Here is a 16920-nt window from a genome sequence, read left to right as displayed (position 1 = left end):
CGGGGCGAAGTGAGTGGCCCCTGGCGGCCATTACCCGGAACAATCCCCGGCCTCGGGTCAGGTGACCCTCGGCGGGGCCGGTGGGAGGGGGGTGGGGGGAGGGAAAAGGGCGTGAGGAGGAAAGGGAAGGGAGGAGAGAAAAGGGCGGAGTAGGAGGGAGGGGAAGGGGGCGGGGTGGGAGCGGGTCACGTGATTAGGCATGGAGGCGGTGGCGGCGGCCGGGAGGAGCTGCCGGGGCAGAAGCCGCACTTGTTAGTGTGGGGAGAGGAGGGGGCTGGGGGACGCCGACACCGTCACCCAGGGACGCCTAGTCGCAGGCGGGAGGGGGGGTGGGGGCGAGATTAGGCTCCGACCCCCGGCCGAGGGGATGAGGGGAGCATGGGCGCCAAGGAGTCACGGATCGGATTCCTCAGCTACGAGGAGGCTCTGAGGAGAGGTGAGGGGGGGAGGGGTCTGGACGAGGTGCGGGGGAGGCCAGCGACAGGCTGCCCCGAGGGTGGGTGACCGGGGAAGGGGAGGGGAGGTTGAGCGCTTGAGGGTGCCTGAGGAGGATGGGAAAGGAGGCCCTCTTTGGGGGAGCGACGGGGAATATTATGAGGGAGAAGGGTCGGGTGGGAGCAGTGTTTGGGAATTGGGACCGTATGGAAAGGGGGAGAAGCTTTCCCAGAGAGAGGGGTATCTGGCTCTGGCACGGAAATGCCCGTGCTCTTTGGTGGCGTTGTTATCTTGGATGTGTCCAGGGAAGTCTTCTCTCCCTCCTTTCTTGGGTGGCATCAGCCATTCCAGCCCCCCTCATCCTTTACTGCCATTTTCTCATATCACTCCTTCATAAAACCCGACAACATCCTAAGCTCATACCCAACAACCTTGGTTGGAAGGGAGAGGGGAGGCGGCTGCAAAGCCCTCTTCTCTTTTTGCTGTTGGAAGCCCCTTCCAGTTGTGGAGTCTCCGCCTTTTCCGAGGGCCTTTGCTAGTCTCTAGGGGGCTATCGTCATCCACTCCTGCCACCCCCTCACCTTTTGAGCGGCTGACTTTGATAAGAACGACCTGAAATTAAGTTGTATTTGAGGTGAGATGAGACTGGACAGCTGGTTTTGCACAAGACCTTGTCTTAGGTTACATCTCCTTAGACGTTGGCCAGAGCCTTTTATTGCACTTGATCCCCAGTTCTCACCCCCTCCCTTCCTATAAAATGGCATTCGGAAATTCAGCATTCTGATATTGTGTTATAGCTCCCTTTAGAGACCGGCCTTGCTGCCAGTCCTAGCCTGCTGCTTATTGGCTCTGATGCAGTGTGTTGCTAATAGCCCCAACCCCCTACCACTTTCTCTGATACCGCTGTCGGTGATTACTAAAGCACACGCTAACTGGAAGTGTCTGTTGCAGTTTATGGCCGGAATGTGACTTAATTTTTCATGAGTGGGATTTGAGTGTGTGTGTGTATGTATGTATGCGTGTATTTCTTTTCGACATTTAATGGGTTTTTTTTTGATAAGAAGTGAAACATTAAGCAGGTTGGATGCTTGGCATTATTGTTAACAGGTTTCTAAGTCAAGAAACCAGCCTTGCTCCAGGTGATGGTTTCAGTAGCTAAGGATATAAAATAAAAATTGGCTTAAAAGACAGACATTCAAAATGAGGATTTAGTAGTAAACTCTTGTTTGTATGTAAGAAACAAAGGTAAATTCAGTGGGATATCACCTGAAAATAAAGAATTTAGGTGTATGTGTTCATTGTGGACTGACCAGAATAACGAAAATAGGCTTTTTATATCTTTTTTTCCTACAGAACAATGAATGATTGTTCTTATGGACAATTTTACTTGAACTTTTTTCTCAATATGAGAAATATTCCAAATTCTTGATGTGTTTCCAGCCCTAGTAGGCTGGTCATTTCCGGGATGCTGTTGAGCCTGACAGGTCTGGCCTCAATTAGGCAATGGCTTTACATGGCATGAAAGAGGACATCAATCAAATTGATTCACAGCTTCATGGTTTAGAAGTATTTTGTTTCTTAAGTTTGAGGGTGATGTAGCTGGCATTAAAGGAATTCTAAAATTTAACTTTTATTCAACTGTACCCCACTTTCTCTCATATCAAACTAAGGTTTTAGTACTTTTGTAAATATAAAGGAAATAAATAGTTGGTGTGTTTTAAACTGATTTGATTGAAGGTCTTTGTTCAATTTATTATGAAGTGTTTGCCTGTTGAATTTAAAATGTATATTTGAAGAGGTAGCAAAATATTTGTTAAAACCTTTAACTCTTCTTTGAATAAATTTGTTTTATCAGTTTGGCTCCAGAAGAAAATTAAAGCAAAAGAGAGAACCAAACTGATAAGTAGTATTTCTAAATGTAAACCAGGAGCTTTTTTTTTTTTTTTTTAAAGTGGGCAATTCTTTTGAATATACTATTTACCGTAGTAAATGTTAGACTTTAATATAGAATTTCATTTACTGAGGTTATATAGAAAGAATTTATAAAACTTTTGGTAGAGCTAAAAAATGGTCTGGGAACTTTTGGCGGGGGCACATGAACTAAATAGGTACCAAAACCTCTATCTGTTGGTCTTATTTACTTTTTAGGGTGAATAGGGGTGGGTGTTAGGGAGAGGATTGGACAAACACAATGTAGGTTATATGAATCACTGTACAAGTAAAAAGGCAAGTTTGATAAACTACTGAAATGCCTACGCCTCTTGGCTTTCTTAAAATTACTGACCAGTAAATAATGCCTAACCATATTTAGGTAGTATTAAAAAAAATAGTCAACTGTATATTGCTGGAAGCAAACATGGAATTGCAGGCAGTTTATCTTGTAAAACAGAGCCTTGGAAATGGAGTGTTATGTTAATGACAGATAACACTACCTAAGCGAAGGGCAGTTTAGTGACTTCTCATTTACATTTCAGAAGCTCTAGAAATTAGGAAGATTGATTTTGCATGCTATTTTAGCTAGACTGTGTGCCAGTTATATAAACATTAATAGTTTTCTGAAAGCATACCTTTAAAGTTTTTTAAGGGAGATTTGTGGTAGCTTTTATTTTTGTTATCTATCTTGAATATCTTGAATAGAATGCAAATAGGCTTTTCTTTGAAAGGCTTGACCCTGGTTTAGATTGCTGGTATTTTCTGAAGTACATCTACTGTACTTCACGAGTACTGAGAATTTTAGCAGCTATGTTCATCTCTTTATTTCACTTCCTATTGCATCTAAGTTTGTGGCTTGTGTATTCCTGAAAATATATTCTAAATGCTTGGAGCATAGTATTAAAAAATATTGAATGAAAGAGGAGTTGAAGTTTAGAGTATTTTAGAACTCCGAGAAACTTAAAAATCTCCAGTTCCTTAATTCTTTCTTCCTGCTCCTCTCTCCGTTTCATCATTCTGGAAACTGAGAATAATAAGGCTTTTTTCCCCCCTAGAATTGGCTGAATTAAAATTGTCCTTAACTTTTAAATGATGTTAATAAAATATAGTGGGTGAATTTCTTCTAATCCCTTTCCTTAAGAAGAACTGGGGTGCTTGGGTGGCTCAGTCAGTCGAGTGTCCGACTTTGGCTCAGGTCATGATCTCATGGTTCGTGAGTTCAATCCCTGCATTTGTCTCTGTGTGGACAGCTCAGAGCCTGGAGCCTACTTCTGATTCTGTGTGTCTCTCTCTCTCTGCCCTCCCCTGCTTGCTCTCTGTCTCTCTCAAAAATAAATAAACATTAAAAAATTTTTTTAGAAAGAATTTTGGCACTTTACATTGGACTAAATAGTTGGGTGATGAAATACAGCAATTTTTACTGAGTGCTACCTGTGACTTAGGCACCAAGGAAGCAAAGATGACTAAAACCCTCTCTCTAGGAGCATATAGCCTGGTCAGTCCACTGAAGTGTATGTAACTCAAGGTGTATGCAGGACTATCCATATGAGGTAGGGATAAAATATTGAAACATCTTTTTAAAGTTGTATTTTGTGAATTTTTTTTTTAATTTTTATTTATTTTTGAGAGAGAGAGACAGAGCATGAGCAGGGGAGGGGCAGAGAGAGAGGGAGACACAGAATCTGAAGCAGGTTCCAGGCTCTGAGCTGTCAGCACAGAGCCCGATGCGGAGCTGGAACTCACGAACCGTGAGATCATGACCGGAGCTGAACTTGGACACTTAATTGACTGAGCCACCCAGGTGCCCTTATTTTGTGTATGTTTGATAATGGACAATATTTGCAAAAAGTAGTATATATGTATATCATTTATAAATAACTAACATATAGTATGTTAAATTCTACAGTGCTATAGAACGAAGTGCTATAGGAATGTAGAGTGTGTGTTGGTGTATTGGCCTGAAAGTGCCCTAACACTATTCATTTCATTGTATGTGCTCAATAATTGTGTATTAAAGTGTTTTATTTCCTCGTCACTTAAAGGTTATTGTCTTTGCTAGTGAAATAATTAAGCATGTAATAGTTGAAGATTCCAGTACTTTTCATTTTGCTTATTATCTACCAGCCCTAATAAGCTCTAAAACATTGACTCACCAATCAAGATTTTATTCATCAAGTTTCGTAGTGTTAATACTAAAATCTCGTTGATATTATACTGCCTATGATGTGATGTTAGGTGGTTTAGCATAATATATCATTGTATCAGTGAAAATTTAATTTCACAGTTGGCATCTTCTAGGATGCAGTGTTTTCTCTTATTAAGGCACTTGATTTGCCTTCATCTGAATTTATTAAATCTATCAGTGAACTCTTCTTGCATTACAGTGGAATTGCAAGTTTTGGTTAAGCCATTTGCAAGTATACCTAACCAGCTGTTATTATACATAAAGGAGAAAAATGGGGCAGTTTTAAATTAGTCTCTTTATATGTAGTCACCTAAATAATTACATAGGTGCTGTTCTTCATAGTCTCTAGTTCGACACTCCTTATGGAGTGTCCATGACAAAGAGGAGATAAATACACTAATGAACCCTGGATTTGGGGAGGATGAGCAGAATGAGGTGACATCACTTGATGGATAATGGCCTTCCATTTACCAAACTGAACAGCTGTTGTTTTTTTTTTTTTTTTTCTTTTCTTTTCTTTTTTTTTTTTTTTGTTAATTGTTTGTCTTGTGCCTGGTTAGTGAGACTTCACAGTGACAGCATTCAGGGTCGCCTTCCAGAAAGATGTGTAAGTAACCTAGGGTTAGTAATGTGGTGACCAACCAATCATGAGTTGTTTTTTCAGGAGAAAAGGAAGATTTTTGGTACTTGATAATATGTAGGTCACAGGAAAAGTTAGAGAAATGATTATTATTCTTGCTAGGACTATAGGAAATCCATCTTTGGATTTGGAGTACTAAAGATTAAGTCTCAGAGCTGGATTAGAAGGTTTGATGTTAAATAGCTGCAGAGGTGAAGGTATTTTATTTATGAATTAAAAGTTGGTGGTTTTGGGGTGCCTGGGTGGCTCAGTTGGTTAAGCATCTGACTCTTGATCTCAGCCTAGGTCTTGATCTCAGGGTTGTAAGTTCAAGTCCTGCATTGGGCTCCATACTGGGTGTGAATCCTACTTAAAAAAAAAAAAAAAATGTTGGTGATTTGAATCTGGACAACATGGATAGACCTAGAGGGTATTATGCTAAATGAAACAAGTCAGATAGAGAAAAGCAAATACCATATGATTTCACTTATATGTGGAATCTAAAAAACAAATGAACAAACCAATAGCAACAAAGAGAAACAGACTCATAAATATAGAGAAAAAAGTTAGTGGTTGCCAGAGGGGAGGCGGGTGAGGGAATGGGTAAACTAGGTGAAGGAGATTAAGAGGTACAAACTCCAGTTATAATTAAGTCACAGGGATGGAAAGTTCAGCAGAGAGAATATAGTCAATAATATTGTAATAACTTTGGCGACAGATGCTAACTACACTAATCATGGTGAGCATTTTGTAATGTATATAATTGTCAGATCACCTAAAACTGATATAATGTTGTATGTCAGTTATACTCCAATTAGAAAAAATGGGCGATGGTTTGATAATGGTACTGAGAAGACTAAGATGGGACTGAGAGTTCTTTTCATACTGTATCCAGAAAGTATGGCTTCTCTGCTCAGGACTTGTTTATGCTTCTGCTTTTACCTTTTAGGCTTCATGATGTATGTATTTAAATTGAGCCACTGCAGGGGCACCTGGCTGGTTTAGTCTAAGGAGCATGGGACTCTTGATCTCCGGATTGTGAGTTTGAGCCCCACATTAGGTTTAGATTACTTAAATGAATAAATAACTTTAAACAAAAAATCTGCTTTTTAAAAAAATGAATATTTAAATTGAGCCACTCCACCTCTTTCTTTATGCGAATAAATTTTCTTGTTCCTCTTATCTAGTAATAAGGATCTTTTGAAAATAAAAGGTGGATCATTAATTACTAACTGACACAAAAGCCTGATGAAACTAGTATTTTAGTATTTACGTTAAAGTCAGAGACCTATCTATTAGAAGACCTATCTATTCAAAGATGAAGGCCTTCTTTAACACCCTTCCTTATTAGGGATTTAATGTTCATTGACATAAGTCTCTTTTTAGTTCAGGGAAATCTCAAGTTAATAACTATTTTGTAGACAAGGGTCAGAAAAATTGATATATCAAGACCTTGCTGTAATATGGTTCTTGGAATCCTTGATGTTGCACAGCATTAAAGGAAACTATGCTAAAATGAAGTTTTACAAAGAAATTCTCCAGCTCCTCTTTCATTTCCATAAAGAAGTTAGGTTGTCTCAGCATTGTAGCCCTCAGAGGAAAAGGCTTTTAAGGTTTGCTGTGATTCTTGCCTTTTTTAATGACTTGTGAAAGACTCTAAAGAGATTGCATTATGAAAAGGACCCTTCTATCAAAGTAGTCCTCCCCTAGTCTTTCTTCCAGGATAATAATTAGTACTGCTATTGCAAGATAGTTGCTAAAGTGAAGAATCTTGCAGACTTCCTCAGTTTTTCCTTTCTTTCACCATCTGGCCTATCTTCTTATCCCCAGTTTGAGTTGGCCATCTAACTTCATTTAGTTTGGTATCCAGTCTAGTCTGTTAACTTCTATTCATCTTCACTGCTGCTACTCTAGTCCTAGCTGCCATCATCTCTTTCTAAGATACCATGCAGTGGTTTTCTAGTTTCACGGCAGCAGCCAGTGTAATCCTACAATTCAAATGAGATTCTGTTGATTCCTTTCCTCTCAGGCTGGAAAGGCTGCTTACAAATTTTCACAGGTCTGGCTCATTCTTCATACCTGAAGTCCAAGCTCTGATGGCCTTAGTAAGGCCTTCTCTTATCTTATATGAAGTGGTTTTCCATCAGTGTTGCACTATTCTGTAACGTTCATTTGTAGCCTTTATCATAATGTATAATTAACATGTTTATTGTCAGACATGATCATGAATCTCCGGTACCAGTATAGGTGCAGTGCCAGGTGTATTTTAAGTGTTCAGTAAATATTGGATGGCGGTGAATGTATAAATGATGGGTAGAAGATTTGGAGAACTTGAATAATGTTTGTAAGGTTGGAGGGTAAATGATCAGGTACTGATAAGGACTCAGTATACCAAACAATGTATTCATCTCAAGATTTCCTTAAATCAGCTTTGAAAAATGTGCTAAAGATTTTGAATGATAGATAAAAATGTAACAGCCTTAAATATAATATATAATTTTATCTGTTTAGTTCAGGTATTTAAGTTGATACCTCATAATGTAAATTACTAAGTGGATATTAAGAGACTAGTGTGTCATTAAGTATTATGTTTATGAACACTGGAGAATGTCTTTTTGTAAAAATGTAATATTTAATAATTTTGCTCATGAAATGATTTATTTTTAGACAGTGATCTTCATGTACTTTTCATCCATGATGACAAGCATCATCCTACTGCCAAATCTAAGAGTTGGAAACTTACTTGTTTAAAATGTACAGTGTTAATTTGGAAGCTGAGAATAAGATTTACATCAATATACAGAGTGTTCTCATTGGTTTGAAATAGTCCAGGTGATTTAAAAGTAAATTTTAGGGGCGCCTGGCTGACTCAGTTGGTAGAGCATGCAACTCTTGATCTCAGGCTCATGAGTTTGAGCCCCACATTGGGCATAGAATTCACTAAAAACAAAATAAATAAATAAATAAATAAATAAATAAATAAAAAATGTATGTATAGCTTTTTAAAATATATGTTTATTTATTTATGAGAGAGAGAGACACAGTATGAGCAGGGGGAGGGGCAGAGAGAAGGAGAGACACAGAATCCGAAGGAGGCTCCAGGCTCCAAGCTGTCAGCCCAGAGCCTGATGCGGGGCTCGAACCCATAAACCGTGAGATCATGACTTGAGCAGAAGTCGGATGCTTAACCGCCTGAGTCACCCAGGTGCCCCCTCCCCCCCTTTTTTTGGCTCCAAGTTTCTTTTTCTCTTAAGTTCCATAACTAATGCTCCTCCTCCCTCCTTCTTTTCTAGTCTTTTAGTTTTAATTTTTATCACAGTGATATATGTACAGAATTTAGAATCAAATAGTTCTACAGGGTTACTTATGAAAGCAGTAGTACTGTTACCCTGTCTCCCTTGGCAGTTTTCTTCTGCTTATTATCCAGTACTTTTAATATTTTAAATCTATTAATTGGTCTTTACTTTTTATCTCTAAGTAATATATTTATATTGATACTTTTTTTTTTTTCATTTAAGGAATGTTTATTTGGCATCCCAGTATTAAAGATTAGGATTTAGCTCTTTATTTCACTGCTACCTGCCCTCCAGATACACACATGTACGCCCCCTGTAGTCCCATTTCCTCATCTTGGTATATGTATATTTTAATTATGGTTAGATCATTGTTCAGTATTTACATGATTAGGTTTTTATAAATGCTTTTCACAGCTAAGCCATTTAATATAGTAGGATTACTTTTCCTGTATACTTTCCTTCTAAATATTTCCTTTAATAATTATCTTCTCTTTTATTTGCTTGGGATTCTATTCACTATAATCCAACCCCCAAAATCCCACCAATAGTTAAATCTAATCCATATATTAATGTTCACTTGGCTCATTATATTGGAAAATTTTTTTGGAGCTTTTTGGCCTATTCAGGTCTGTACCTATTGCCTTTGTGCTTGAAGCATAGCTGCCATGCTGGGATCTTCTTTACCATTTATTCTGAGATTTCCTTCAGTGTTCTGTGTTGGATCTCCTGTTGTATGCCTTGTTTCCTCTTTCTTGATTTACGCGTTATTTTGATGGAGCTTGTTCTCTGGTAGCTTCCTGAAGAAGGGTGCAATGGGTAGTGAAGCTTTAAGACCTTCATTCTTGACCTGGTGCTTTCTTGCTTTAAAATAATTCTTATATCTCTATTCTTTTTTTCCACTCTTCAGTTTCTAAGAGGCTGTCTCTGTTTTAACCAAGTAATTATACTGATACTGAAGTTCCTTTTTAGTAATCCTTAATCTCTGGTCATGTGGGTCTTAATTTAAGCCTTAGGGCAGATTCATTGCATGGTCAGTTAGAAACTGGGGTAAGAGGAAGACATTGCCCTAGATTGCAGTTTTCATGATCACATACCACTAGATTGTAAACCTCCATGAGGGTGGGGACATGTCTGTTTTGTTCACTGCTATTTCTAGCAATTGCATGTTATTTGTCCTATGTTAGCTACTCAGTACGTGTTTGTTGAATGGCTGAATTGTATATCAAAGCAATCTTTTCTAAAAACCAGATTAAACTTTTAGAGAAAACTTTGTTCAGGATAAATGTGTGTGTGCTCATGGGTGTATGGCCTGAGGTTTAAAACTTGTATTTTTATATCTGTGTACATATATTTAAATGCATCTTTTGCCTTTAAAAAATGTTACTTGTATTAATGTTTTATTATGTCATTTCTGGCTCTGCTTTAAAGTTGGTTTTGGAATCTGTTGGTGAGCAGCTGTGGTAGGAAGCTGTGGTGGGTTTAGAGCAGTTGTTTGATTAATAAATTTGGTTTAGAGATTCTTTAGTTTATGCAAGCATCCATAAGTGAAATATTTCACTGTGTGGAGTTTTATAGATCAGAAGTTAATTCTTTGTCAGAGATGCTGAGGTAAGAATACCTCTTTACAGCTAATTATGGAAGGACAAGAAATTACTTATTCTTTATAGGCTTAGAGGCATAGTAAGGAGTAATTATCTAATGGTGGAAGCATTTTATATTGTCACATTACTGGTACATATAGATATAAATTGAAGTTGACAGAAGATTGCCAAATAAATTATATTTAAATAATGAAAGAAATAGGATATCAACTGAATGAGCACTTGGCAGTAAATAACGTCATAGAAAAATGTTCTATTTTGAGTGGAGTTTTTTTTTTTTTTTGGAGCGTGTTTTTTAATATTATTTCAGTAGAGTCCCAAACTAAATGCAACTTATTTTTCCACAGATCGGCTTATATATTGCATGTATGTGGTTTACTGCCTATGATCCCAAGCCAGAAACCTGGTTTATCAGTTGAGACCTTTTTTAAAATTTTCTCTGTTCAAATTTAATCCATCACAGTGTCCCTTTGATGATATCTTCTTACTATCTTACGTTTCATCTGCATCTTTTTTTTAAAAAACTTTTTAATGTTTATTATTGAGAGAGGGAGGCAGAGCATGAGTATGGGAGGGGCATAGAGAGGGGGAGACACAAAATCTGAAGCAGGTTCCAGGCTCTGAGCTGTCAGCACAGAGCCCAACGCAGGGCTGGAACTCACAAACCACGAGATCATGACCTGAGCCAAAGTCGGATGCTTAACTGACTGAGCCACCCAGGTGCCCCCTTACTTCTGCATCTTTAAAGTTACTGCCTTAGAAAAGGCCTTCTGTCCTCTGGACTATTATTAGTCTCCTATCTCCTCAATCCATTCTTTATATTTCCACCAGAATAATCTTTCTGAAATACACAACTGGTCATTTTACTCAGATGCTCATCAGTGGGAAGTGCCCAACACCTATGGTTTGAAGACAGTCTTTAGTCTGGCAAGCCCTTGTAGTTTCTGTGATTTGGCTTCTGTGTGAACACTCTCTGCCTTTGAAATGCTGCTTCCTAGATCTTGGAATGCCTTCCTTTATTACTTACATACACTAAAGTGCACAAATTTTACTGTATAGCTTAGTGAAATTCTAGCTATGTACCTAAGCAACCACCATGCAAAACCAGGATAGAGAGCAACATTTCTAGCATTGCAGTAGGCTCTCTCTTGCCCTCTCCCAGTTGATACTGCCCCGCAGAGGTAACCACTATTCTAATTTCTATCCCTATACATTAGCTTTACCTATGTTTGAGTCTTGTATAAATGAATCATACAATATTCATTTTGTATGTGTGTGCATGGTGAACTAAATTTTTTAAATGAGATGCAAACCCATTTTTTAATTTTCATGTATATATTAATACACCCAGAGCACTGTGTTCTTTTTTCTTTTTAAGTTTATTTTTTTAAGAGAGAGAGAGAGTGCATGAAAGAGAGAGAGGGGGAGAGAGAGAATCCTAAGCAGGCTCTGCACCATCAGCACAGAGCCTGACGCAGGGCTCAAACCCACGAACCACAAACTCGTGACCCAAGCAGAAGCTGGACACCCAATCAACTGAGCCACCCAGGTGCCCTATTTTTTTAATTAATTAAAAATTAAAATTTTTTTTTTTTTTAGTTTTGAGAGAGAGTGTGCGAGCAGGGGTGGGTAGAGAGAGAGAGAGAACTCAGAGCAGGCTCCAGGCTCTGAGCTGTCAGCACTGATGTGGGGCTCAAACCCACAAACCAAGAGATCATGACCTGAGTCATGGATGCTTAACTTACTGAGCCACCCAGGTGCCCATAATTAATTAATTTTTACTTTAGAGAGCACATGAGCAGGGGTGAGGGGCAGGGGGACAGAGAGAGGTGGGGGATTTTAAGCAGGCTCCATGCTCAGCGCAGAGCCAAACGTGGGGCTTGCTCCCATGACCCTGGGAGCATGATCTCAGCCAAAATCAAGTCTGATGTGTAACCAGTTGAATCACCTAGGTGCCCCATGAACTCATTTTTGAGACCAAATTTTACCTTTTGCAACTACATGGATGGAACTGGAGGGTATTATGCTAAGTGAAATTAGTCAGAGAAAGACAAAAATCATATGACTTCACTCATATGCAGACTTCAAGAGACGAAACAGATGAACATAAGGGAAGGGAAACAAAAATAATATAAAAACAGGGAAGGGGACAAAACAGAAGAGACTCATAAATATGGAGAACAGACTGAGGATTACTGGAGGGATTGTGGGGGGGGGATGGACTAAATGGGTAAGGGGCACTAAGGAATCTACTCCTGAAATCATCGTTGCACTGTATGCTAACTGATTTGGATATAAATTTGAAAAAATAAAAAACCACCAAATTTTAAACCTTTTCTTTATGAAGTACATTTCCGAAAAGATTACCAGTATCTTGAAATTAGGGCTAGTGTATTTTTTTTTATTTCCAGAAGCTGGCATAGTGTCTGGCGTGAAGTATGTGCTTATTGATGAATTGACACACATCTTTCTCCCTGAACTGACAGCTTTACCAGATCCTTATCCATTAAAACTAAGCCCAGGCATCAAGTCCTCTCAGTAGTCTTCCCTCATATTGCTCCTACTTTTCCTCCTCCTCTCTGCTGTAACACACTTTGATTGTAGTGGTTATCCCTCTTCATTACAGCTGCTAGTTTAATTGGCTGTCTACTTTGAGTTCTGAAATCCTTGAGAATAACTCTAGAGCTTAGAAGGTAATAAGGCAGGGCTTATTAAAATGTTGATTGAATGAATGGGTGCCCTCTGAATAAAGGAGAAAGCTGACAGAATAAAACTAATAGTCAAAATTTGGTAAATTGTATTTTTATGGGATAAATTATAGTTTCATGACATTTATACAAATATTCAAATATTCCAGAAAAATAAACATTTAAAATTTGGGTTAAAAAGAATATCTGCTTGCCCTAAACTAAAATTACCTGAATTTATGAAGCGCTCAGTAGAAAACATGAAGGAAAAGGAATCATAATCTTATACGAAAAGACTTGTAGATTTGTAAGTTGTGTTATAATTAGCAGCTAAAAACAGCATTAAAATTAATGCTCACATTTTGCAGGTGAACCTTGATTGGTTCTGAGACACTCAAATTTTTCATAAATAGAAAATACTTATTGGTGTGAATAGAAAAATATGCTAAAGTTAGGTCAAAATTCCATGCAATTTTTGGAACTTTAAAAAAAATTTTTTTTTAATGTTTATTTATTTTTGAGAGAGACAAAGTGTGAACGGGGGAGAGGCAGAGAGAGAGGAGACATGGAATCTGAAGTAGGCTCCAGGCTCTGAGCTGTCAGCACAGAGCCCGATGCGAGGCTTGAGCCCACGAACCGGGATACCGTGACCTGAGCCGAAGTCGGATGCTCAACCAACTAAGCCACCCAAGCGCCCCTGGAACTTTTTAAATATAATTTATATAACAATATGTACTTCTACTTAAAATTTTTAATTTTTTCTCCACAATAAGCATTATGTGGGCCAATTGATTTGCTCTCCATTTTGTATTTCTGTGATTTCTCTTATGTGGACTGAGTTTTTCTCTACCTTCATCTATTCTAATAATTTTATATTGTATACAGTGTTGGACAGGCAAGATGAGGCTAGATTATGAAGGGCTCATTTTCATTTGATTCTCCTCATCTTTCTGGACTTCTGGACTTTGCCTAGATCTTAACTTTTCTCTGGAATATTCCTGGACTGTCCAGCACTTATCTCCTTTGAAGTCCTATGACTCTTAATTTGTGTCCTTGGTATTTGAATATTTTTACATACCTATGGCATTGTGTTATATGTATTAAGTTAATCTCCCCACTTTAAGTTTCTTGAGGAGGAATTTTTTTTTTTTTTAACGTTTATTTATTTTTGAGACAGAGAGAGACAGAGCATGAACGGGGGAGGGTCACGGAGAGAGGGAGACACAGAATCTGAAACAGGCTCCAGGCTCTGAGCTGTCGGCACAGAGCCCGACGCGGGGCTCGAACTCACGGACCGCGAGATCATGACCTGAGCCGAAGTCGGATGCTTAACCGACCAAGCCACCCAGGCGCCCCGGAATTTTGTTTGTTTTAAAAACTACTTTGCATTGTTTTCAGCACAAATAGCTGTTCAGCATATGCTTGATGAGGGAGAGAACCAGATGGTTACTTGGTGTCTTTATATGATTGTGATGTGTTGCTTCTTAAAATGAAGTTATCTTATTTAGTTTTTTTTTTTTAAGATCTTTTAACTTTCATTTTCATGTTTTCTTCTGAATGTTTAAATAACATGTGGCTCTTATCTCAAACTCCCAATTTGCAGTTTATAGGAATGTGACTGAAAGTTAAAATTATAGGTCCAAGAGAACTGCAGTGCATGGCAGGCAGTTTTATATATGTTAGAAGAAGTTATTAGAAGGTAGACAATTGTGGGGTGCCTGGGTGGCTCGGTCGGTTGGGCATCTGACTTCGGCTCAGGTCATGATCTCACGGTCTGTGAGTTCGAGCCCCGCGTCGGGCTCTGTGCTGACAGCTCAGAGCCTGGAGCCTGTTTCAGATCCTGTGTCTCCCTCTCTGCCCCTCCCCTGTTCACGCACTGTCTCTCTCTGTCTCAAAAATAAATAAACGTTAAAAAAAAAAAAAAAAGGTAGACAATTGTAGGTTGCAATGCAATTTAGAAGACTTTTGCTCATCTTATGTGTTTGCCTCAGTTTGAAGATTTGAGAATGCTCCCAAGGTGTTTACTTCTTATCGGTGTCTCTTGTGATTCTGATATTAACAAATACATAAATATGCTTTTTCTCATATATATGAGAGAGAAAGCAAAAATTGCACTAAATTACAATTTTTAAAACATGTTTATTTATTTGTTTTGAGAGAGTGCAAGTGGGAATGGGGCAGAAAGTAGGCTCTGCACTGTTAGTGCACAGCCTGACGCAGGGCTTGATTCCACAAACCATTAGATCATGACCTGAGCTGAAATCAAGTCAGACACTCAACTGACTGAAGCACCCAGGCGCCTCACGATTTCTGATTGTAATAGGAATATAGCCTTATGATCAGTATTGTATTTTCAACCATATGTTTTAGGATTGTTGTAAGGGAATTATGAGATATTTCATACGAATTTTTGTCTGATCTTCACAAGTTCAGTTATGTACATAGTTTTGATTTTCTGGCTTTAGCAATTTATTACTGTGGTAAATTATACATAAGATGAAATCTCCTGCTTGGACAACTTTATTATTTTATTTTATTATTTTTAAAGTTTATTTATTTATTTTGAGAGAGCACAAGTGGGAGAGGAACAGAGAGAGAGGGAGAGAGAATCCCGAGCAGACTCCGTACTATCAGCGCAGAGCCTGATGTGGGGCTCAAACCTGTGAACCCCATCCTCTGAACCATTTAAAATTGTATAATTCAGGGGCGCCTGGGTGGCTCAGTTGGTTAAGCGTCTGACTTCGGCTCAGGTCATGATCTCACGGTCCATGGGTTCGAGCCCCGCGTCGGGCTCTGTGCTGACAGCTCAGAGCCTGGAGCCTGTTTCGGATTCTGTGTCTCCTTCTCTCTGTGACCCTCCCCCGTTCATGCTCTGTCTCTCTCTGTCTCAAAAATAAATAAACGTTAAAAAAATAAAATAAAATAAAATAAAATTGTATAATTCAGTGGCATTAAGTACATTCATAATATAGTATAATTGTCACCAATATTTGTTTCTAGAACGTGTTCATTACCCCAAACAGAAACTTTATAATCCTTAAATAACTCCCCATTTTCTTCCCCCACCCTCTACCCTGGTAACCTCTCTTCTACTTTTTGTCTCTGAATTTGCCCATTTTAGGTACCTCATATGAGTGGAATCATGCAATATTTACCCTTTTGTGTCATTTTTCGCTTAGCGTAACGTTTTTAAGATTCATCCATGTTGTAGCATGTAGCAGAATTTCATTCCTTCTTATGGGTGAATAATGTGTGTACTCCATTTTGTTTATCCATTCACCTATTAATAGACATGTGGACATTGGTGGACAAAGATCTGAGTTCCTGCTTTCAGTTCTTTTTATTTAAAAAAAATTTTTTTTAATGTGTATTCATTATTTTTGAGAGAGAGAAAGCACGAGACAGAGGGCAAGCTGGGGAGGGGCAGAGAGAGAGGGAGACACAGGATCCAAAGCAGGTTCCAGGCTCTGAGTTGTCAGCACAGAGCCCGATGTGGGGCTTGAACTCACGAACTGTGAGATCATGACCTGACGTGAAGTCGGACACTTAACTGCCTGAGCCACCCAGGCGCCTTGCTTTCATTTCTTTTGAATGTCTACCTAGGAGTAAAATTGCTGGGTCATATGGTAACTTGATGTTTAAGTTTGAGGAACTACCAAACTATTGTCCAGAGTGGCTGCGCTATTTTACACTCCTGTCATGTATGAGAGTTATGATTTTTCCACATCCTTGCCTGTACTTGTTGTTATCTTTCTTATTTTACCCATCCTATTGGTTGTGAAATAGTGTCTCATGTAGTTGTTTTTTTGTTTTTGTTTTTTTTTTTTTTTAAGTAGGCTCCACACCCAATATGGGGCTTGAACTCATGACCCTGAGATTATGAGTTAGATGCTCTTCTGACTGAGCCAGCCAGGGGCCCCTCATTGTAGTTTTGTGTTTCCTTAATGGCTAGTGATGTTGAGCATGTCTTCCTGTGCTTGGTTATATAAAAGTTATGTTTACACTATACTATGGTCTGTTAAGTGTGAATTAGCATTATGTCTGAAAAAGCAATTTACATACCACAATTAAAAACTATTTAGGGGCACCTGGGTGGCTTAGTCGGTGAAGTGTCCAACTCTTGGTTTAGGCTCAGGTCATGGTCTCACGGTTTTGTGAGTTTGAG

The 16920-nt window shown here is 38.8% G+C and overlaps 1 protein-coding gene across 2 annotated transcripts in view; it reads left to right on the top strand.

Moving 5' to 3' along the window:
* The first annotated feature begins 263 nt into the window (after window positions 1–263).
* USP32 (ubiquitin specific peptidase 32) overlaps window positions 264–16920 on the top strand; it is a 243513-nt gene continuing 226856 nt past the window's right edge. For both annotated transcript variants that reach the window (XM_042965446.1, XM_042965445.1), the window contains exon 1: window positions 264–436. In XM_042965446.1, the coding sequence (XP_042821380.1) occupies window positions 379–436 (58 nt within the window). In that variant the 5' untranslated portion in view covers window positions 264–378. The remainder of the gene's footprint in view (window positions 437–16920) is intronic.

The sequence above is a fragment of the Panthera tigris genome, chromosome E1 (assembly GCF_018350195.1).
Source record: "Panthera tigris isolate Pti1 chromosome E1, P.tigris_Pti1_mat1.1, whole genome shotgun sequence".
NCBI lineage: Eukaryota > Metazoa > Chordata > Mammalia > Carnivora > Felidae > Panthera > Panthera tigris.
The sequence above is the reverse complement of the archived record's forward strand: the minus strand, read 5'-3'. Positions and strand labels throughout refer to the sequence as shown.